At 46.0% G+C, this 23137-nt stretch overlaps 1 protein-coding gene across 4 annotated transcripts; it reads right to left on the bottom strand.

The window, feature by feature from the left end:
* Window positions 1-909: 909 nt before the first annotated feature.
* On the bottom strand, window positions 910-23126 carry MAVS (mitochondrial antiviral signaling protein). 4 transcript variants are annotated; one of them, XM_048509943.1, is made up of 7 exons: window positions 23020-23126; window positions 15570-15699; window positions 12971-13142; window positions 10400-10599; window positions 8086-8950; window positions 4524-4813; window positions 910-2766 (listed from the first exon to the last, which is right to left on the bottom strand). In XM_048509943.1, the coding sequence occupies exons 2-7, from the start codon at window positions 15684-15686 to the stop codon at window positions 2059-2061; spliced, it is 2352 nt and encodes a 783-aa protein (XP_048365900.1). In that variant the 5' UTR covers window positions 15687-15699; window positions 23020-23126; the 3' UTR covers window positions 910-2058. The 4 variants fall into 4 exon arrangements, with proteins under 4 accessions (XP_048365900.1, XP_048365899.1, XP_048365901.1 ...); XM_048509942.1 differs by having other exon boundaries at window positions 22670-23094; XM_048509944.1 differs by lacking the exon at window positions 12971-13142 and having other exon boundaries at window positions 10400-10549; window positions 22670-23094.
* Between the last annotated feature and the right edge of the window lie 11 nt (window positions 23127-23137).

Genomic DNA, 23137 nt, shown 5'->3' with positions numbered 1-23137 from the left:
ACACAGTGCTGGAAAACAAACTTTGTTCATCTGCCTTTTACAGATACTGCCAAGTCAAAACACTTCTTTGCGTGGCCCGTGACTGATATCACAAGGCATTTGGGTGCTGTGTGGTTTCTGGGCTGTATGGCCGTGTTCTAGCAGTATTCTCTCCTGACGTTTCGCCTGCATCTGTGGCTGGCATCTTCAGAGGATCCTCTGAAGATGCCAGCCACAGATGCAAGCGAAACGTCAGGAGCGAATGCTGCTAGAACACGGCCATACAGCCCAAAAACCACACAGCACCCAAGTGATTCCGGCCGTGAAAGCCTTCGACATCACAAGACATTGTCGCTTTTTAAGATTTGTAGCTCAGTGAGTTCTAGAAGGGAAAGGCTGAAGTCCTTAAAACTAAAGCATTGTTTAATAAGATGCCCAAATAAAACCATTAAGCCAATGCACCACGTACTCGCCACCAGAACTGCAGGGAAACCAGAGATCCATATCATTCCCAAAGGCACAGAAATGATTATAGAGACAGCATGGTATAGCGGTTAAGAACAGCAGGCTAATCAGGGAAACTGAGTTTGATTCCTCACTCCTACATATGAACAGTACAGTCTAATCTGGTGCACCAGGTTTGTTCCCACATTTCTCTACATGAAGCCTGATGGGTGATCTTGGATTAGAACTCTCTCAGCCCCGCCTACCTGTCTGCTGTGGGGAGGGGAAGAGAGGGCAATTGCAAGCCACTTTTGTTACTCCTTCAAAGTAAAGAAAAGCAAGGTATAAATGCCAACTTCCTTCTTCTAGAACAGGGGTGTCCAACTCTGGCGCTTCAGATGTTCACGGACTACAATTCCCATCAGCCCCTGCTGGCATGGCCAATTGGCCATGCTAGCAGGGGCTGATGGGAATTGTAGCCCGTGAACATCTGAAGCGCCAGAGTTGGACACCCCTGTTCTAGAACCTATTCCACACCTTCTTTAACAGGAAGGTCAATCGACAGCTGCAGGAGAATGGAACCCAACGCAAAATCCACTACCCAGAAATGTTCCACTAGAGTTCACTCACACAACCCATTATCTTGGGCCAATTCAACTCCAATCTTGAATCAAAAGGAGGGAGTGACAAAAGAACCCTTTACAAAGCCAGGTGCCTTTGACCGCTTCATCCGTTCCTCCTCCTCCTGCAAAGGAGGAAGGAAGGCAGAGCTCCGGGCAAGTGTATGACCCTCCACCCACGGTAATGGGACTGGTACCCGCCTCCAGTCTTGAAAACTGCTGCTCTACTGCAAACAGCATTGAGAGAAGGAACAGGGAGAGAGGTAACTCACAGAGGGTGCTTAATTCCCCCCCATCTACCGCTCTGCCCCCCCTCCCCCGAGATGGGATTTCAGGTAGCAAATTCAAGGGAACAAACACTGGTTGTTGTGGACTTTCCGGGCTGTGTGGCCGTGGTCTGGTAGACCTTGTTCCTAACATTTCGCCTGCATCTGTGGCTGGCATCTTCAGAGATGTATCACAGGGAAAAGTGTGTCAAGCTGGACACAATGCGTAACACCCTTTTCTCTGTGATACACCTCTGAAGATGCCAGCCACAGATGCAGGCGAAATGTTAGGAACAAGATCTACCAGACCACGGCCACACAGCCTGGAAAGTCCACCACAACCAGTTGAGTCTGGCTGTGAAAGCCTTCTTTTTTTTTCCTCCAAGAAGCTTTGAACTAGCAGGAAAGGAAGATTTTATAACATGCATGGGACTAAAGAAGGGAGAGTTGGTTTTTACATCCTGCTTTTCTCTACCTTTTAGGAGTTTCAAAGTGGCTTACAAACTCCTTTCCCTTCCTTCCCCCACAACTGACACATCATGAGTTGGGGGGGCTGAGAGAGTCCTGAGAGAATTGTGACTGGGCCGAGGTCACCCTACAAACTTCGTTTGGAGAAGCTGGGAAACAAATCCAGTTCACCAGATAAGAATCCCCCGCTCTTAACCGCTACGCCGGGCTTGCCTTGATTTATCTCTCTTTGCTGCCAGAAGCAGTATTCTCTATTAGTCTCTCTTCCCCACCCCCAACTCCTATTTCTGCAGCCGTTTATACCCGACCACAGCCACAGCTGTCAGAACAGCGAGAGCAACACCAACAGCAAGCCACGTAGATTCACTCATGGGTAGCCACGCTGAACCATTGATACTTTCGTTCTGAAGGGACTTTCTTCCGCCATCATTGTGACCAGGGTGGGAGCTGGCATCTTTCATGGGCTGATCCCCCGCGACCGTGTCCAGAAAGTCGTCTGGAGATCGGCTAGCGTTCCCAAGACCTGGATGAGTTACCTCAGGGGCTCCAGTGAGAAGAACGGGGGGAGGCTCCTGTATATGAACAGTGTGGGTTTGGATGGACCCCTCATCCGAGCGGTCGCCATTTTGAAGAGGAGCAGAAGCACGGTTGGCTCCCACCGACACACTTCTTCCAAACTGTTCAGAGCGACTTATCATTAAGGAGTCACTGTTCCCAGAATATTCATCACTGAGGCGAAGCCTATCCGACCTTCCGGAATATTCTCCGCCCAGGCTACTCGGCTGCTGGTCAGAAGACAGTCGTGTTCTTTCCCCTGAAATTAAAACACCAGGTTTGAACAGCGAGGTGCTTTCCTCTTCTTGGTTAGTGTGGTAGATATGAGCACCTCTGGAACTGCCGCCAGCATTCTTCCTGTTCTCCCGCGATTTTGTAGAATCCATAACAGAAGAGGGCAAAGTGTCTGCTCTTCGAGATGAACCCCCAGTCATCTGTGGGAAGAAAAGCCATTAATTCATCTTTTCAACAGATAAGAAGAAGAACAGGAGGAGTTTAGATTTATACCCCACCTTCCTCTCCTGTAAGTAGACTCAAGGTGGTTTCCAAGTTCCTTTCCCTTCCTCTCCCCACAAGAGACACCTTAGTATGGGGACTGAGAGAGTTCCAAAGAACTGTGACTAGCTCAAGGTCACCCAGCAGGAATGTAGGTGTTAGCATGGTCTTCATCCCCTGCCTGATAAAATATTGGGATTTTCACATTATTCCTTACACTGTGTGCTACAAAATGCCAGTTTCCATGTCTGTATGTGTAGGTAGCAGAGTGTCCATCTAAAAACAGGCCAAAGGCAAAAGGTCTGTTTGCAAAACTAAATCCAGGCAATAGAATCTGGAAGCCTCATTGACCATAGGCAAATCTTGATTACCACACCCCGCTAAAGATGTTTTGACACAATGGATCCCAGAGAACTCCCTGGTACTACGTGTTATCTGATGTGCTTTTGAGAAACCATTTCCTCAAACAATTGCTTCTCCCATGCATTTCCTCAACCTTTAGATATGATCTCCCTAACAACAAGATCCCTTCCTGATTCACTCAAGCCTCAGCCAAATTTGAATACTTAAGGCAGAGACTTTAGGAAGTACCTCTGCATAAACCATTCAAGGTATCACTGATATGATGTAGGACCAATTGACCCCATTGTCCTGGGAAGCAGACAATAGAGCTGCTAATTAGCTCAAACCCGCAAGTCCAGCAATGAAGCCCCAAGCAGTTGCAAAGAAACGAAACCTAAGTTTGAATTTCCCGCCTTACCTGCACAAAGGGGTATAAAAGTACTGCACACCAGAGCCTCAGTGCTCAATCCTAGCCTGAACCTCTCTTGGTCACGTTTGTGTGAGACACGACATCGTCCTTCGCATTGGGTTTCTATGCTGGCATAGAAATCCTTGCCTTCTTCTAGATCTTCTTCAGCTGAATTTAGGTAATGTATGGTCCCCGCTTCCCCTCCTATTCTATCATCCAAAACCTATCTTTTCCTCCCTGTTTATATACTTAGGAGCTGTGTGTATGTGCCTTAACGTCTCACTGTATGATTGCTTGCAAACAAAATTTATATAAAAATATTTAAACTGCAATTTGGTCTTTTGTGAATTCTCTGCGGATACGTTTCAAGCCGTTTCTGGTATAGCTGTGTAAAAAGATCCCCTCCCAGCCTACCTCTTGCATTGCCAAGCCGAGTAATTCCCCATTGCGATATAAGTTCTTACACTGTTAAGCTGGGTAACATAAGACTGCGGAAACAAATCTGGTTCACCAGATAAGCCTCCGCTACTCAGGAGTGGGAGGAGTGGGGAATCAAATCCGGTTCTCCAGATTAGAATCCACCTGCTGTTAACCACTACACTACGCTGGCTCTCAAGAGAAACCCATCTCTTTGTTCTTACTTTTATCTCTCCCATCCTCCCCCACTTAACTGGCATTTCTTCCACAAAGCTTTCCCCAGGCTACAGGCACACCCACAGCTCTGTGACGGAAGAGAGTTCAATCTCCGCCGTCCCCAGTTAAACGGACCAGGCAGTAGGTGATACGAAACACCTCGGCCTCAAACCCCAGACAGCGGCTGCAAGTCCGAGTAGACAATAGTACCTTTTATTAGACCAATGGTCTCATTCACTATTAGGCAGCTTAACTGAAACTTTTAATGGGAAAGCCCATTACAGAGTCATCATAAGACTTGACTGCACTTACATGTACAGAGGCGGTCCGCAGACTGGTTTCCACCACTTCTGTCTCCTGAACAGGGGGTTTAAGATAATCAGAATACTCGTCACTCGGAATGGCTGAAACCGCTGCAGGTGAGCTGGGGGGAATCACCCCAGTGGAGGAAAAACCGGCAAAGTCCGGAGGCAGAGGTGCAAATCGGCCAACAGAAGCCGTGTTGGGGACCTGACCAGCACGCTCCTTTATCGATGATCCTGGGGAGAACGGACTGCCGTCAGAGGGAGACCGGCCGAGCAAAGGAGCTGTTTGTGGAGTTTCTGCAAGAAATGTGCACACAAACAATGAGTGTTGGGGAGGGCACCTTTCGGCGTCAACTCTGCAGAAGCAGAAACCGGAAGGATGTGATGTTGAAAAGTGAAAGGAAAATACAGCTACCAAAAAGGAAAAAAAATATGCCAGGTAACACGTGGAAAATATTTCTATTTGCTCTTCAATAACGTTAAGTAAAACTGGACAAATAACCTTCACGTTTTTCTCCATTACATCTTAATTTTATGACCTTCTAATCTTCAGATCCACAAGTTGCTAGTTCATTTTTTTTCCAGTACTTCTGTCTTACCCAAATAGTCCGTCAAGGATTTCCAGTTATCCAAAGGTTTAGAAAAATTATTTCCTTTAAGTATCTGGAAATCTCACAGGTCTTTTTAAGGTGCTGTTAAGACTTAAATCTACTTCTTCTACTGTAGAACAACACAGCTACTACCCCAAAACTAACTCTGTCAAGTGTATCATTCAGTTTTTCTTGTAGATTCCCATCAGAATCTTCCAATGAAGGACATACATGCTCGACTGCATGAAGCCAGCGTGGCTCAGGGGTTAAGAGCGTTGGACTTTTATCTGGAAGACTCAAGTTCGAAACCCACTTATAACATGGAAGGTCACTAGGTGACCTCGATCCAGGCACGCACTCTCAGCCTAACCTACTCGCAGGGTTGTCGGAAGGCTAGATTCAAGGGGATGAGAATTATTTAAGCCACGCCGGATCCCCACTAAGATGAAATGTAAGGTATATATGAATTAATGAAAGAATGAAAAATGCATGGAGATTTACCTGCTTTTGTGCTCATTATCTGAATATTTATAGTTGCTTATTAGAGAATTGTTCTAAAAGTGGGCACTCCTGTCTGTTTGTCTGTTCACCTTCCACCACTGTCTTCTGTCAGTAGATGAAGACTTTGTTTTTTTGGTATTCCCTTACCAACCTTCAGCGGCCTTCCTGGTTTTATGTATAATGTTAGGAGCAAAAACTGCCAGACCACGGTCACGCAGCCTAGAAAACCCACAACAGGCAGTTGTGGGTTTTCCAGGCTGCGTGGCCGTGGTCTGGCAGTTTTTTGCCCCTAACGTTTCAGCCACATCTATGTCTAGCATTTTCAAAGGCACGTCACGGTAAGATGTGTTTCTCTCCATGACACAATAATGAAAGCCATCAACAATATATACATTCCATCTGTGTCTGTCTTTATGTTGTGCTAATTTGTTGCCTCGGAGACCCCAAGTGAGGTAGAAAAGTGGCACATCAAGGTTTTAAAAAAACATGGTTTCAAATAAATATGTTCCATACATATGCTAAAAAGGGTGGACTCCACTTAACACATGCAAATTACGCTTGCAAATGGCACCCTGGACACTTTTAACCACTGCAAATGGTTCTTTCTCCCACCCGGGACATTCCACAGGTATAAATACTCCACTCGTTTTGCTACCATCAGATCCTCTGAAGATGCCAGCCACAGACGGAGGCGAAACATCAGGAGAAAATGCTACTGTGACACAGCCATACAGCCCGGAAAACCCACAACACCCTAACAAATAAACGTGTTAGCAGGATTTTAATGCATTATACTGAAGTTAGGAGGACTTGCTCCTGTGGCTCTCAAGGGGAGGTTGACAGGTAAGCGGGTAGGAAGGTGGCTGAGAAAGGGGACAAGACACGAAGGCCTCCCCCCGCTTAAGGCAACAGCCTCAGATGGCTTCACAGCAGCAACCCTGACCTCAAAATCAGGGCCGCCCCATGCAAAGCTGTAAGCCTTGTCAAAAAATCTTAGAACATAAGAACATAAGAACGAGCCTGCTGGATCAGATCAGAGTCCATCTAGTCCAGCACTCTGCTACTCGCAGTGGCCCACCAGGTGCCTTTGGGAGCTCACGTGCAGGAGGTGAAAGCAACGGCCTTCTGCTGCTGCTGCTCCCGATCACCTGGTCTGCTGAGGCATTTGCAATCTCAGATCAAGGAGGATCAAGATTGGTAGCCATAGATCGACTTCTCCTCCATAAATCTGCCCAAGCCCCTTTTAAAGATATCCAGGTGAGTGGCCACCACCACCTCCTGTGGCAGCATATTCCAAACACCTGCCCACCCTCCAATTCCCAGTACATTAGCTGTTCACCTATCTGTTCACGCTCCAGTCCTTCCAGTGAATATGCATGAGTGTAAAATGATCAGCAAAGCTAGACAATTTGTCCGATGCGCATAAATGGGTTGGGTTTTCCTCTGCCTGTTAGGGTATATGGCATCCTTCGTTGCAACAAATACGAGTTTGCACGAGGAGGCACAATCATATTTGGGCACCGTAACAAAGCCAGGAGGCCGTGTTATATTCAAGGTTTGTTGGCTGTTCTTTGCAGATCTTCTACCTCGTTATGCATGCCAGATTATGAGCTAAGACTTTGGTCTTGTCTGCAAGGAGCTCTTTGCACATCACACATGACATAAGGACATAGGAACATAAGAACTAGCCTGCTGGATCAGACCAGAGTCCATCTAGTCCAGCTCTCTGCTACTCGCAGTGGCCCACCAGGTGCCTTTGGAAGCTCACATGCAGGAGGTGAAAGCAATGGCCTTCTGCTGCTGCTGCTCCTGAGCACCTGGTCTGCTAAGGCATTTGCAACCTCAGATCAAGGAGGATCAAGATTGGTAGCCATAGATCGACTTCTCCTCCATAAATCTGTCCAAGCCCTTTTTAAAGCTATCCAGGTTAGTGGCCATCACAACCTCATGTGGCAGCATATTCCAAACGCCAATCACACGTTGTGTGAAGAAGTGTTTCCTTTTATTATTTATTTATTTATTTATTTATTGTTTGGACTTTTATACCGCCCCATCCCCGAAGGGCTTAGTCCTAATTCTTCCCCCCAGCATTTTCAAAGAGAGAAAAATTTCTCTCTGTCAACATTTTCTACCCCATGCATAATTTTATAGACTGCAATCATATCCCCCCTCAGACGTCTCCTCCCCAAACTAAAGAGTCCCAAACGCTGCAGCCTCTCCTCATAAGGAAGATGCTCCAGTCCCTCAATCATCCTCGTTGCCCTTCTCTGCACTTTTTCTATCTCTTCGATATCCTTTTTGAGATGTGGCGACCAGAACTGCTTTCCTAGAAAGCAGTCTTGAGAACTGGGAAGGGTCTCTCTGGGCAAGGCAGCCCCATCACACGATGATATCCACATTTTTCATGGAGCGTCACAGCTTAATCCCTGTCCTAAACTAACTAGGACTTTAACTGAATGCCTGCCAAAGGACTCTTACCCCTTGTTTCTAGGTCATCGGTATTTCCCCCGGAAGCAGCCATGCAGCCTTCGGAGCGTTGATCCACGCCAGAGGTAGCTTCACAGCACCGATTGTGATCATGAGGTTCTTTTCCGGAACATACTGGCAAAGAGTCTTGCTTGAAGGAACTGGCTGTGGTCGTTTCATTGGGAATGGAAGGCGGCAGAGTCTTGGGTTCTCTCTGGAGATTTGCAAATGAACTGCTGCCTTTTGGGACAGCACCGCTGGGTATTTCGCTGCCATCCACTGTCCGGCTGTTAACCCGCTGGCTGTGTCTGCCACCTTCCTTCGGGAGCAAGGGAAGGGTGTTGACGTCACTGTTACTGTCCTGTTGACCCTGAGCCCTTTTCTGCTCTTCATCAACTTGAATGTGCAGGCGGAGGGACCTGTTGTTTGCTGGACTGCCAAAAAAATCTTGCTCTTCACCCTGTTCCGTGTCTTGACCTCTTGGAGCCAATGGGGAGCAGCCAGAAGACAAATAGGAATCCTCCTCAGGCTGATTTCTGGAAGGTGTAAGGCCAGAAGAGGTGGCCGGAGCTGGAGCTATGCCCTTGTCAACTGTTCGGCTCATGTTTCCAAAATACCCATTTTTCACACAAACGGGACTTGGTTGGAAACCATCCCAGTTTGGTACCAAATTACCTGGTTCAGATCTTGAGGATTCAGGCGTAGCGGTTTGCATTTGATCCTCAGATGCATCTCTGAGATGCACCCGGGGTTGAACCGGAGATCTGGACGATGCAAGGTGGACATTGGATGGATTCTCTTGTTGCCCGGGTAAGCTGCCATCGGATTCTGATGCGTTTCTGTCGTGCTGGTCCGGAACAGAAATCTTCTCAAGCGCCTGACAGAAAAATCAAAGAAATGATGAGACTAAGAAGGGTCAATGGTCATCGCTCGCAATGCAACCTGGTCAGAGACTCAAAAATGGCAAAAAATACACAAATGTATTAACAGAAATGTTAATTTAAAAAAAAAATTGGCATTCACTGTACATAACTGCAAAATTAACTGTCTGTAAGTACAAAAAGTAATTGCAGTAACTGCCTCCAAGACCCCCATTTGGATTTCGGCAATAAATAAATCATTTATTACATTCCAAATTCCTTCGGAAACTAATGGGGCTCCCTAGTTGTGTGCCTTATGCTGCGTTGTGCATTGAGATGGGCCAGACAACTCTAGAAACCTTGGCATGGATAAGGGCCGTAAAATATTGGCTGCATATACATTTTCTAGTGGGATCCAATAGCTATATTCCCTCTCTGTTATCAGATCACTTTATTTCAGAATGGTATACTTTGATCTTTAGAAAGGTTGAAGCTATTGGTTTCCCCTTGGAATCACTCCTTATGCTTCAGACTAGTTAAGAATAGGCTCTTGGATCTTGATTTTCATAATTTGACTCGTGCTGCCAAAACAACCTGTTCTCCGACTACATTATTAATCCCATGCGAGCGAGGAATTATGGCAGCATATCTTCGTCTGCTGATTAATCCCACCCAGAGGAGAGCCTTGGCTACTGCAAGATGCAATGTGCTGCCATCAGCTCTACTGGAGGGAAGATTTAAGAATATGGAACGTTCTAAACGAGTTTGTTCATGTGATATGACTATGGTTGAAACACTTGACCACTCTTTGTTTCTATGCCCTAAATACAATAAGATACGCATGAAATACATGAATTCCATTTTCTTGCAATGTTCTCAGTGGCACGAGTGTTATAAGATACCCAATCTCCTGAACAGCTCTGATGTGCTCTTTTGTGAAACTGCGGCAAATTTTATACTGGAAATTAGTAATTTTAACTGTATTTCTTAACCTTGTTTTGTTTTAAAATTTTGTCCTGTGTTATATGCCAATGAAGGCTTGTGTGTTGTTTAAAAAAAAACTGCCTCCAAGACAAAGATACTGGAATTAAAGTCTGCAGACCTGAACACCCACACATCTTTCTCAGTGGATTATCTTGCTTCAGAAGACAAACAACTGTGAAGTTTGTATGCATAGAAGATCAAATCATTCCACCCAAGCCTCACACTTTCTGCTTCCTCACTGCCTCCTGTTCTCCTTTGCCTTGTCTTACCAATGTAAAAACCTGAGCCCCAGACTTCTCCTACCCCATCCTTACCTCGGTTACCAGATGCAGAATCTAAACACCTGGCCAGAGGCCACAGTTGGTCATTCCAATGCTGCACCTAGCCCAGGACATGAGTGGCATTAAACCGTCACAAACTTCTCCTTGCATTCAGCACCAAGTTTCCCCAGCACCCACAGCACAGAAGGAAGAGGGACAAACCTTTCCTTCTGTAGCTGTCATGTCATTCCCAGATGGACGCTTGGATTCTGGAATCTGAGACCTGGTATCAACTTGGTCTTGGAAGGATGCTGAAGGGGGCAGTGTCAAGTCATATACAGGAAGTTGGTCTCTGGTTGGTCCTGACTGGCACTGTGCAGGAGGAAGTGGGAGATCATCAGAAGGGGGTCTTCTTTGAGAGGCTGCAAGAAGAATACATACAAGCTTGTGAGATGGCCAGTTTCTGAAAGAGGAAGATGTTGAAGAACATCTCTGCTGACCCTCAAGTGCCACGTGAGGTTGAGACATTCAGCTGTCCTCCCAGGTGTCTTCACTGAGCCCATGCAATATCTGGAAGGGCTTGCAAGAATGGCACTTCCCCCTGGAGTAGCACGAATAATGAACCAGGATGATAACAACTAGATCCAAGTCCAGTAGCACCTTACAGAGCAACAAGGATAATAACAACACACACGGATGTCACATACATCACAGATACAAATTATCAGACCAAACTCCATAATCACCAGGCCGAAAGTGGTTCGACCATTAAAGCCTTCTTCACTGATCACTAATTAATTGCCGCGAAACATTTACCTATTTATCACGTTAAGTAAAATAGAACACAACCTGTTACAACTTCCTATCTCTCAGATGGCAAAAATCAAGATATAACCGCTAAGGTCGCATAAAGATGTACCGATTTGCAGCATTCTCGGCACTACTGAGAAAATCTGCAATTTGCTTGTAGAAAACAAATGCTTTTGGGGCTCCATGAATATACCAAGCAGTAGAATTGTTATATGCTAAACAACAAATTGTGCATTTTGTATTGTTAAAGCAATAAGTTTCATTTTGATAGGACGTTCTGGAGGTTACCACTCTGCAAAAAGGGGGTATCAATAGCTGCCCATACATGTTCCTTCTCAGTTGGGGCCCCGTCTTACTGACCAACCCCACTTCCCTCCAAGGAGGTCTGGAAGGCTCCCTACATTTTTGGCATTCTGAAAACTATGCAAAACTGAATTATTCCGGAGGTTTTTTTAAATATAGGCACTAGGACTATATAATAACGCAACAGTTCAAGAAGGTGCTTCAATAAAGGAAATGGGACTGTAGGCATCAGATACACTTTTTGCCATATGTATTACCTTGCTCTCATTATCATGTTATCTACCCGTGTAACCTGACTTGTTGGCACTGTTAACATTTTATCTCTAATTCTGATGCATTGCATAGTTTTTTACAGTCCTATCCCTTCACTAATCAGATGTCTTACTCTGTGTTTCTTGACGAGTATCCATCAACCAGTGGGAGTGGATAATACTTTCTCCTGGTTTTCTATGTCACAGATGACAAATATAAGTAGGCAGGGAGGTGAGTACGGATAATGAAGAAGAGTTTGGAGTTATACCTCGCTTTTTTCAACCGGGAGGAGCCTCAAAGTGGCTCACAAACTCTTTGCCTTCCTTTCCCCACAACAGACACTTTATGAGGTAGGTGGGACTGAGAGAGTTTGGAGAGAACTGTGACTGGTCCAAGGTCACCCAGCAGGCTTCATGTGGAAGAGCAGGGAAACAAATCCAATTCACTAGAGAAGTCCGCCACTCATGTGAACGAGTGGGGAATCAAACTCAGTTATCCAGATAGAGTCCACCAGTCCAAACCACTACCCCAAGCTGATCATATAGTCTGGACATTTTTCTTCACAGCTCTAACAGTCCATCAACTCTTATTTGCTCTCCAACATTTGGTATACGGTTTTACAGCAACAAGTTATAGCCACAATGAGCCAGAGTGGTGTAGTGGTTTAGAGCAGGTGCACTCTAATCTGGAGAACCGAGTTTGATTCCCTGCTCCGCCACTTGAGCTGTGGAGGCTTATCTGGTGAACCAGATTAGCTTGTGCACTCCAACACATGCCATCTGGCCTTGGTTATTATTCAGATGGGTGACCACCAAGGAAGGTCAGGGTCAATACCCAGGCCGTGACAACCCAACTCTGTTCCTCTCTTGCCTCGAAAACCCTACGGCTGTGGTGGCGAACCTATGGCACCCCAGATGTTCATGGACTACAATTCCCATCAGCCCCTGCCGGCAGGGGCTGATGGGAATTGTAGTCCATGAACATCTGGGGTGCCATAGGTTTGCCACCATGGCCCTATGGGGTCACCAGAGTCAGCTGTGACCCGATGGAACCTTCCATCACTACATGAACACATGAATGAACGTGGTCCTGGAGTTGCTATTGCCCCAAGTCACACAGGGAAAGGAACCCACCATTTGAGCTGAGCCCACAAACGAACAAGTGAATGAAACCCAACCAGAATGGACATTCTGTATTCCCTGCAGCCAGCTCCAGACAGCTTGGCCACCATGCTGAATTTCGCAGACATTTCTCAAAGGCAGTCTTGTGTTGCGGATATTATAATACTGAGCCCCAATGTTACCCCCAAAGCTCACAGCACAACAGCCAGCACAAAGAAGCCCTCAGACGCAACCATTTACATGCCTGTACACAGTCAAGCAGTTCGGCGAAAGCCGCCCATAACAAAAAGAGTGAGGAAAACAGCATGAAGTTGGGCACCATCGTAAACGCTTTGGATGACCTCAGCCAGGTCAGAGTTGGTCGCCCTGTAAGCAGATATCAGCTGAGTCACCCACCCGGTCCTGCAGTACAGGCGGTAGAAGAATTCGTACGCAGATGAAATGTCTCCTCTCCGGTCTAGCTCCCTTGTTATCTCTTGCTATAGAAAAGAGGAACAGGCAAACACCACTTGAGGAACAAACCACATCAAGAGCATCACCCTGTACAGCTTTGAGATGGACTCCCTGCAAACTTGAAGAGGAGGAGTCTGGATTTAAATCCCGCCTTTTTCTCCTGTAAGAAGTCTCAAAGTGGCTTACAAACTGCTTCCCTTCCTCTTCTCACAACACTCACCTTGTTAGGTACCGTGTTTCCCCGAATATAAAACAGTGTCTTATATTAATTTTTGCTCCCAAAGATGCGCTATGTCTTATTTTCAGGGGATGTCTTATATTCTTTCTGTGTGTTCTGTCTTAAATCAGGCATGCTTCCAAACAAAAACTTTGCTACGTCTTACTTTTGGGGGATGCCTTATATTTCGCACTTCAGCAAAACCTCTACTACGTCTTATTTTCCGGGGATGTCTTATATTCGGGGAAACAGGGTAGCTTGAGCTGAGGATTTATATTACCTTTTGTGTGAACCGGTGTGGTGGTGTGGTTAAAAACGGTGAACTCTACTCCGCTGAACCGGGTTTGATTCCCCACTCCTCCGAATGAATGGCAGACTCTTATCTGGTGAACCAGATTTGTTTCCCCACTCCTCCACATGAGGCCTGTTGGGCTAGTCACAGGCGTTCTCCAAACTCTCCCGGCCCCACCTATCTTACAAGGTGTCTGTTATGGGGAGAGGAAGGGAAGGAGTTTGTAAGTTGCCTTGAGTCTCCTTACAGGAGAGAAAGGCAAGGTATAAATCCAAACTCTCCTTGTCAGAATGTATGCATCTATCCCACAGTGCAACCTAACACCAAGTTACTTCACCTAATCCCACTGAAATTAGTAGGGCTAGGGTTAAATCTGCATAAGATTGCACCATCAATGTGTGATGGCCATTTGTGTTGTCTAGTGATTATTATTAAAGGTACAGTAGAGTGAGAATTTCCTTCTCTTCTTGCCTGGGTAATATTTTTATACTATTTTATACACAGTTTTAAAAAAAACACTTTGCTGCAAAATATGTCACAGTTCCACAGGGCCTGCAAGATGGAGCCAAACCGCCGGGCCTACAGGTGAGGACAGCTGCAATGGTTAATTGTCCATCTTACCTGGCCTCCTTTTCTGTTCCTCCCCCTTTTATTAATAATTGAACACTGAAATGAGGATGTATGGTACTATACAACGCTGATGCACAGCATCTTGTATAGTTCAAATTGTCAGGTTGTTAAATTTTAAACATTTTTATTCCTTATTTAAGGTTGTATTTTACTTGGATTGTTAGCCACTTTGGGGCTGCTTGTAGGGGAGAGCAGGATATAAACTGAATTATTATTCCTATTAATAATGATAATAAAGAAGAAAGGTGGCTAATAGAGATTTTTAAGGGAAGGAAGGAAGGAAGGGAAGGGAAGGGAGGAAGAAAGGAAGGAAGGAAAGGAAGGAAGGAAAGGGAAGGGAAGGAAGGAAGGAAGGAAGGAAGGAAAGGAAGGAAGGAAGGCAAGAAGGAAGAGAAGGAAGGAGGAAGGAAGAAAGGAAGGAAGGAAGGAAGGAAGGAAGGAAGGAAGGAGGGAAGGAAGGAGGGAAGGAAGGAAGGAAAGAAGGAAGGAAGGAAGGAAGGAAGGAAGGGGGAGGGAGGGAGGGAAGGAAGGAAGGAGGGAAGGAAGGAAGGAAGGAAGGAAGGGGGGAGGGATGGAAGGAAGGAAGGAAGGGGGGAGGGAGGGAAGGAGGGAGGGAAGGAAGGAAGGAAGGAAGGAGGAGGAAGGAAGGGAAGGGGAAGGAAGGAAAGGAAGGGGAATTTGGATTTATAGCCCATTTTTTCTCAATTGTAAGGAGTCTCAAAGCAGCTTACACACTCCTTTCCCTTCCCCTCCCCACAAAAGACACTTTGTGAGGTAGGTGGGGCTGACAGTGTTCTGAGAGAACTGTACATGGTCACCCAGCAAGCTTCATGTGGAGAAGTGGAAAATCAAACCCAGTTCTCCAGGTTAGAATCCACTGCTTATGTGGAGGAGTGCAGAATCAAACCCAGTTCAGAAGATCAGAGTCCTCCCCTCTTAATCGCTGCACCAGGCTGGCTCTCAAAAATCCCAAGCGATTCACCAGGGTTTTAAAAACGTTTCCAGGCAATGAAGGAAGGACCAGGAGTTAAGAAGGCAAAGAAGGCCTCCTCCAACCTCCAGAGATACTATTTTGTTGCAACTCCTGCTCCTAGATTTCTTGAAGTATTGCCTACATATATCACAACGTTAAGGACTACAAACTTTTTAAAAGTATAATTTTTTAGAAGCCACGTATGGTACCCTGGTTGGTGCTTTTTTTTTGCACAGGTTCAGAACCATGGCCCACACACCACTTTGCTCACCCCTCCTGGGCAGCTCTCCCTCCCCAAACATAGGACATCAGCAAGGAAGGAATCGTTTCGGGCAAGTTACCCTGTCTGCAGAAGTGAGGCACGGCAGATGAGGCAGCAGCTGGTTGAGACGCACGTCTTGGAACTTGGGAATGTTCCTAAGAATGTACTTTTTCACTTCGTCCTCAGCAAACCCCATCTTCACTCAGCACCTGGGGAGGGAATAGCACAAAGCAAGCCCCGGTTAGCCTAGTTATTTACACGGTGCGTGAAGCCATAAAGCAAAAGTCAAGGAAAGGGTCTCCTGGAATAGAAGCGATAACATATAGCAGGCTGGTTACAAGTCTCTTACAGCGGTTACACTGGGTTAGGAACGCGTCTCAGTCACTAGCGCTAATCCTCCTGATAGCTCCATCACAAACCAAAAGGGAAATGGAACCAAGAAAGCAGAAGGAACTACAACGGACCTAGAAGAGTCTCTTAAGTGTAAGGATGTGTCACTGGCAACCAAGATCAAGTTAATCTGTGCTTTAGTTCCCCTATTTCCATGTGCTGTTATGAAAGGAGGACAATGAAGAAAGCAGACGGCAGATTCCTTGATAATGTGGTGTCAGAGCAAGGTTTTATGGACCAATAGATGGCCAAAACGACAAATTAGTGAGTCCTAGATCAAATCAAGCCTGAAATGTCCCCAGAAGTCAAAATTAGTAAACTGAGGCTGTTGTCCATAATTAGAATGGTCACCTTCTCATTAAGGTGATATGGTTACATTAAGAGACGATAGGAGTCGCAGGAAAAGACAATAAAGCTAGGAACAGTTGAAGGTAACAGGAATAGTAAGTAACTAAGTAACAAGCCTTTATTGGCATAAAATAAACATACAAAACAAGCATACAAAACCTGCCCACCATTGCTCACAGTCATGAACACTGAGCCACTTCAAAAGAAATATATACACTTGGTCCTTCTGTAGCTGTAAAACATTCTTTCATTTCGTTGAGAGCTCACTTAAAACGTCATTTGGATACTGATAGAGAGCTAGAAAAGATTGCTGCTGGCTATATGTGGTCATAATGTGCACAGACATTGATTGGTATTCATCTAGACTTACGTCTATTATCGTTAGCAGAAATTTTGCTACATTCTCGCACACTGTGGGATCCATGTTGTTCAAAAGCATAGGTATCTTAAGAGCATGTCGGTTGAATTATTATACAGAAATGGGACAAGAAGTGCAGATTGTGACTTGATGATTTTTTACAAACCTATACACAATGAAGAGAGAGGGTATGATCGAGAGTGTCTCCACCTGACCCATGTTGCATGGACATAGCCTCCTCTGTTTATCAATTTGTTGATATCTGCCATAGAGTGTATAGAAGGCGATGAGATTGAATCTGGCCAGCGTTAAAAGCTCTTCTTAATTTAGGGTTAGTGGTGATCCAATGTAAAATAATGACCCATGTGTCCTTTGTTCAAGTGGAATAAGCAGGGTCCAGGGGGGGGAGCAGTTTCCTAGCCCGTTATCATATCCAAACCACTCTTTATTTCTGTAGCTTTGTTTTCAAGACTTGGCTTCTCTATGCTTCTGATAGGGAAAAGAGGGACTAACGAGCTCTCTAATGAAAAGCCAAAGGCGTTGATTTTTTCTACCCTCAACTAGTTTCAAGCCACCTAGAATTTGCATAATTAAAGGAAAGCATGAGGTGTAGCAAACTGGGCGATCCTGCAAATAGTGGATCGTAGCCAGTATCTGACAGTTCTCAACCAGGCCATTGTGGGGTATATGATATTTTGCCGAGTTCTATTTATAGGAAGCATATGAAGCTTACAAGTTGGTAAGCCCATATAATTTATGGAAAAAAAAAGCGGGACTGGAGCTGTGTTTATATTTTTTTTTGTTTTATAGCTCCGATCAGAGTTGGTGGTCCATAAAAGAGCTGAGAGCCGCATTTAGCATTTAACATCTTCAATGGGGGGGGTATGTACTGGTGGCCCACAGTGAAAAAAAAAGCAGTGCTAGGGCACTGTTGTTAGCTACAGCAGTGCTAATTTCCTATGTACTGCCCAATTAAGGTTGCTGGTAAGAGTTATACTTAAATATTTAGACGGTTAACTTGTTCTGGGTCTGTTATTGATGGTCCATGTATGACTGGGGTCTTCATGAAGATACATTGTTTTAGTTTTTTTTTTCCATAGTTGTTACAGTTCGTTCCACCTCTTACAATATTCAGCACAGCAATTTAAAGAGAGCGAGTGAGACCAACTTTAATTAGTATAGGAAGAAGAAGCGGTGTAGATCAGCATAAAGTGGCGGCGAACTGCGTGTTTAGCATAGTTTGGGAACATGCCCGTGGCCTTCTGGAGGGTTGGCACTAGATCACTAAGGAATATATTGAACAAAGTGGGGGCCAATGTACAGCCTTGTTTGACCCCTCTGGTTGTGGTGATATTTTCTGTGAGCAGTCCTTTTGTTGCGGCTCTTATTCTACAGCTGAATTACAGGGTATTATAGCTGTTTTATGAGAAAACAGTAGTCTGGGAATTCGATATGTAGCATGCATCAATTTTCTCCACAGTAGGGCTCTAGATATGGAGTCAAATGCCCCTTTTAAATCCAGGAAAGCTGCAAAAAGTTTACGGTTATTATGAATTATGCTTTTGTTAGCTAAGTGTGTTAAAACTGAGGTAACAGGAATAGAAGATGACCCCAGATGAGATGGATTGACTCTATCAAGGAAGCCACAGTTCTAAGTTTGCAAAACCTGAAGAATAAACCAGTCATCAACCATCATCATCAAGGGCAGAACTCTGCCTCTAGAACAGTGATTCCCAAAGTGGGCGCCCCCGCCCCCTGGTGGGTGCTGCAGTGATCAGAGTGGCACAGGTAGAAACATTAATACATATATCTTTCTGTTTAATTGCTATTAAAATTTAAAAAAAAATAATTTCCAGGGGACGCTAAGTAATATTTTTTTCTGGAAAGGGGGCAGTAGGCCAAATAAGTTTGGGAACCGCTGGCCTAGAAGATAAAATTACTAAACCGAGGCTATGAAACTTGGGTCACATTATGAGAAAACTAGAGACTAGAAAGGACAATAGTGCTAGGAAAAGTGGAAGGCAGCAGGAAAAGAGAAAGATCCAAGATGCGATGGATTGGCTCTATCAAGGAAGCCACGGTCCTCAATTTGCAAGACCTGAGCAAGGCTGTTAAGGATAGCATAGTGTCATCTTTGAAAATGAACTGGCAACTGCAAACTGCACTGTTTGATTCTTTTAGGAATGTGAATCTTGGCTTTTCTAGGTATAAACATCTCAGCTTTTGTCAAAGGCTTTCACGGCCGGAATCACTGGGGTGCTGTGTGGTTTCCGGGCTGTATGGCCGTGTTCTAGCATTCTCTCCACGTTTATACCATCTGTAACAGCATCTTCAGAGGAGACAACTCTCTGAAGATGCCAGCCACAGATGCAGGCGAAAGCGTCCAGGAAGGCACTGCTATTCTGTGAAGCTCTAACACAAATCAACTTGCTATGAATCTAAATCTAAGGGGTTTTTTTTTAAATCTGCTTGCTGGAATGCTTACGGGTAGCAGAATATTACTTTCAATGTTGTAGTGACAGTCAGCAAAGTGCCAGCCATTCATAAAATACAGCTCTGGCAAATGTCAACAATAGCTTTGTTTTGTAAACTGGAACGGTTCCCAGGAAGTGCACCCTTGACTAAGTGTAAGGCGCCTCCTCCCATGAAAAAACTAACATGAAGATTTACTTTGCTCTACCAGTAGGCATTAGAAAATAAACATAGCAGAATCTAGGTAGGACGCCTTAAAGAATAATGACTAGTTTCCCCTGTGTCAGGCTGAGGCCTGTCAGCATGCTGAATGGGTGGAGGTGGAGAAAGTTCAGGCTTCACTTTTGCTTTTGCAGGTGTGGGGGCTATCTACAGTCTGACCTTGAGTATCTGGTGCTGGGACAGAGCTCATACCTCTCCGGGAGGGGTTTTTTTATTGATAGTTTTAATGCTGGACGCCATATGGTTTATACGGAACGCTGTAATTTTATGTAATTTTATATATTTAATGACGTTATTGATTTTAAATGTTATTGTTATTGCTATATTGTTTATAATATCTGTTGTTCACCGCCCAGAGCCCTCAGGGGATGGGGCGGTTTATAAATGCAATGATTGATTGATTGATTGATAGATAGATAGATAGATAGATAGATAGATAGATAGATAGATAGATAGATAGATAGATAGATAGATAGATAGATAGATAGATAGATAGATAGATAGATAGATAGATAGATAGACTCTAAAATGCTTTCAATTCTCTCGTGTGGGGGTGGGGGACTGGGACTCATATTTTGGCGCCCTTTTCCTCAGAATCGTCTTCTTTCCTGAATCCTAAAGTCCTGCCAACAGGGGCAGAGCGAGGGGGAGCTGCGCCCGGGGCATGCACCCCCCGCACAGGCGCCCCCCCCCCCAGTGCATCGCGCCTCACCCCTGCCAATAAAATCCTGTGGACTACCTCGAGCGTTTTACTGGTTCAGATCTGCGGATTTGACCCCCTGTCAAATAAGGGCTCTGGTTTCCACCCAATGCAACAGTACATTGGCCCCCCCAATAAAGAAACCCCTGTTACAAAACAAACACTGTTGCAAACGCTTGAGATGTACGGAAAGCAGGTGCAAAGATTCGCACTCAAGGCTGCCTTGAGTAACTGACAGACATCCTGCCACCCACTGCATTCTTGCAAAGTGATAACAATGCCAATGTGCTTTGATCAGCAATGGCAGGGTGAGGACCAGATACTGCTATGCCAAAACATCCCCCAGACTGGCGGACAGGAGACTCTGTACATCGGCCAGACCAGAAAAGATAAAGAGAGCTTCAGCTCTGTGGTCTTTTGTTTGTTCAAAACCGAACCAAACCTTCTTGCCAAACGCTGTCCTTTTATTTATTTAATTAATTAAATTTCTATACCGCCCTTCCCCGAAGGGCTCAGGGCGGTGTCCATCATACATATAAACAATTAAAATCCATTTCACCCCCAATCCCAGTTAAAACCATATACAAATGATAAAATTCAAAGTTGAGATGGCGATTAAAATTGTTTCCCCTTCCCCATTCCTACCCCCCACAGGAGGCCAGTTTTCCCACAGAAGTGAGATGTTATCCCGGCTGGCCAAATGCCTGGCCAGTGGAGTCCGTTTACAGGCCCCTCTGGAAACTCTGTATGTCCCACAGAGTCCTGATCTCACTTGGGAGCCTGTTCCAGGTAGGGGCCAGGAGGGCAAGTAAAAGCCCTGGCCCTTGTGGAGAGCCAACCCAGGATCACTTTGGGGCCAGGGATGCAGAGGTCAGCTTCGAGGCGGAGGAGGGAGGCCTATCAGAGGCGATACAGGGAGAGCGGTCCCGTAGGTATGTAGTCCCAAGGCCCACGAATAGCTTTAAAGGTCAAAGCCAGAACCTTAAACATGACCCGGTGCCTTTCGGTCGGCAGCCAGTGTAGTTGGTACAGGACCGGAGTAATCCGGTCCCTAATACATGTTCCCGCCAGCAACCTGGCTGTAGCATTTTGCACGAGCTTCAATTTTTACTTTTTGTCTAACATTTCAGCCAATTACCTGCTTAGGTATACATTAGCCAGTCAGAATAACGGTCTATTTTTAGCACAGCGACTAAAGGTATAAAGATTTCTTTTGCTCTTTCCCTCTGGGGGGCATGCACATGGTTTTCTGTGTGTGTTTCCCCAAACTTTCTGTCTGCAAATAAAAAGTTTGGCCTCATTAGACCAATCAACGGTCTGGAGATTTTTATTCCACGCTATCATGCCAAATACTTGAGGACTCTGCAAACAGTAAAGGCTGAAGACTTGTTGAGTTGCTTTGCTTTTGCCTACATGAAAATTGGTGCTGCAGCCAAATAAAACAATCCTCTTTATTTCACCATACCTTTCGCCTCTTAAGGCCATTACCGGGCCAGGGCTTTGCAGAACATAAGTGGTGAAAACCCTGGACACATCAGTGGGATGCTGTGGAGGGCATGCATTCACAGGGTGGCCACAGGTGGAAAGTGAATGGGAGGTACTTGGCCCCACCACAGGTGACCACTGGCATTGATTTGCGCCGCATGCTCTGCCTTGGGCAGGGGTAGGGAACCTGCGGCTCTCCAGATGTTCAGGAACTGCAATTCCATCGGCCCATCATCAGCGGCGTTGAGGTGGCCATGCTGGTGGGCTTTGATGGGAGTTCCTGAAACATCTGGAAAACATAGGTTCTAACCCCTGGAAGCTTCCTGGAAGATAGAGGGTGCTAAATATGGCAAATCAATAACTATGTTTCTATTTATTGTCGAAGGCTTTCACGGCTGGAATCACTAGTGTGTTGTGGGTTTTCCGGGTTGCATGGCGGCGTTCCAGTAGCCTTTTCTCCTGAGGTTTTCCTGCATCTGTGGCTGGCATCTAGATCCTCTGAAGATGCCAGCCACAGACGCGGGAGAAACGTCAGGAGAAATGCTACTGGAACGACTTTCCTCCCCAACCTGGAAGCCACAACCTGTTTGTTGCATATCCTTTCCCTTGCGCTCTCAAAAGACAGCCTGGGAAGGCATTTCCCTGGAGGCCAACTTTGGCCAACCGGGAAACAGAAACAACCCGCGACTTTGGTTTGCTCCGGCTCCAGATTTCTCCAAGCCCTCCTTCTATTGCAAGTTCTACCTGAGAACAAGGTAGGAAAAAGATCTACCAAACAACGGCCACACAGCCTGGAAAACCCACAACAACCAATCCACCTGAGAAAGTTCACTTTGGCTGGCGAGTTGGCGGGGGGGCTTATCTGGGGGGGGATTCAAATGAGCCTGTCACTCCCCAGCACATGCCAGCTGGGTGACCTTGGGCTAGTCGTAGTTCTTCTGAGCTCTCAGCCCCACCCACCTCACAGGGTGTTTGCGGGGAGGAAAGGAGATTGTAAGTCCCTTTGAGTCTCCTTACAGGAGAAAAAGGGGGGATATAAAGCCAACTCTTCTTCTAGTCTAAGTTGCAACTGGAAGCCCAAAGCCAAGCGTTGCAATCCCCCCCCTCCCTCCCTTCTTGAGCAAACCCCGCTGAATTGAAGCTTCTGTCCCACTTTCAGGATTCCCCCCACCCCTCAGCAGGTTTTATCAAGGAAATCGCTTACTCTGCAAAAGAGTCGCAAGGGAACCCGACAGGCCAAGATCTCCAAAAATGGTCAAGCCCAGCAGCCTCACAGGTCTCACACCGCTCTCGCTTCGTTTTGGGGGAACCGGGAGAAAAGCGGCCTGGCGATCGTGCAACTGAATCCCGCCCCCCTTTGCTTGCCCAAAGGTCCCGGAGATGACGAAATCGAAAGGACCTCGTTTGCACCCGAGTTGCAGAAGAAAGCAAACAGCCGCGCCTGACCCGGAGCGGGCGTTGCAAAGCAGGGGGATTTCCTTCACGCCCGCCCGGCCCCCGCAGGAGGATTTCCCCCTGCAGAAAACGCCTCGGCGCTCCTCCCGCCGCTTTTACCTCGTGGGAGCGGGAGAAGACCCGATTAGGCAACCGCGAGTCTTTGCCCAGCGAAACTGCAAACTCAGCCTGCGCGAGAAGTCCCTGACCGGGGAACGTTCTCAGCCCGCCCCCTCCG

Source organism: Sphaerodactylus townsendi, linkage group LG10, assembly GCF_021028975.2.
Source record: "Sphaerodactylus townsendi isolate TG3544 linkage group LG10, MPM_Stown_v2.3, whole genome shotgun sequence".
NCBI lineage: Eukaryota > Metazoa > Chordata > Lepidosauria > Squamata > Sphaerodactylidae > Sphaerodactylus > Sphaerodactylus townsendi.
This window is presented reverse-complemented; position numbering and strand designations above follow the sequence as displayed.

What these genes read in the sequence shown, in the direction of transcription:
- MAVS (XM_048509943.1), bottom strand. Translation starts at nt 15,686, where the DNA reads ATGGGGTTTGCTGAGGACGAAGTGAAAAAGTACATTCTTAGGAACATT. An exon ending in TGACAGCTACAGAAGGAAAG is followed by an intron (nt 8,951 to 10,399) that starts GTTTGTCCCTCT and finishes TTTTTCTGTCAG; the next exon opens with GCGCTTGAGAAGATTTCTGT. An exon ending in TGCGGACCGCCTCTGTACAT is followed by an intron (nt 2,767 to 4,523) that starts GTAAGTGCAGTC and finishes TTCTTCCCACAG; the next exon opens with ATGACTGGGGGTTCATCTCG.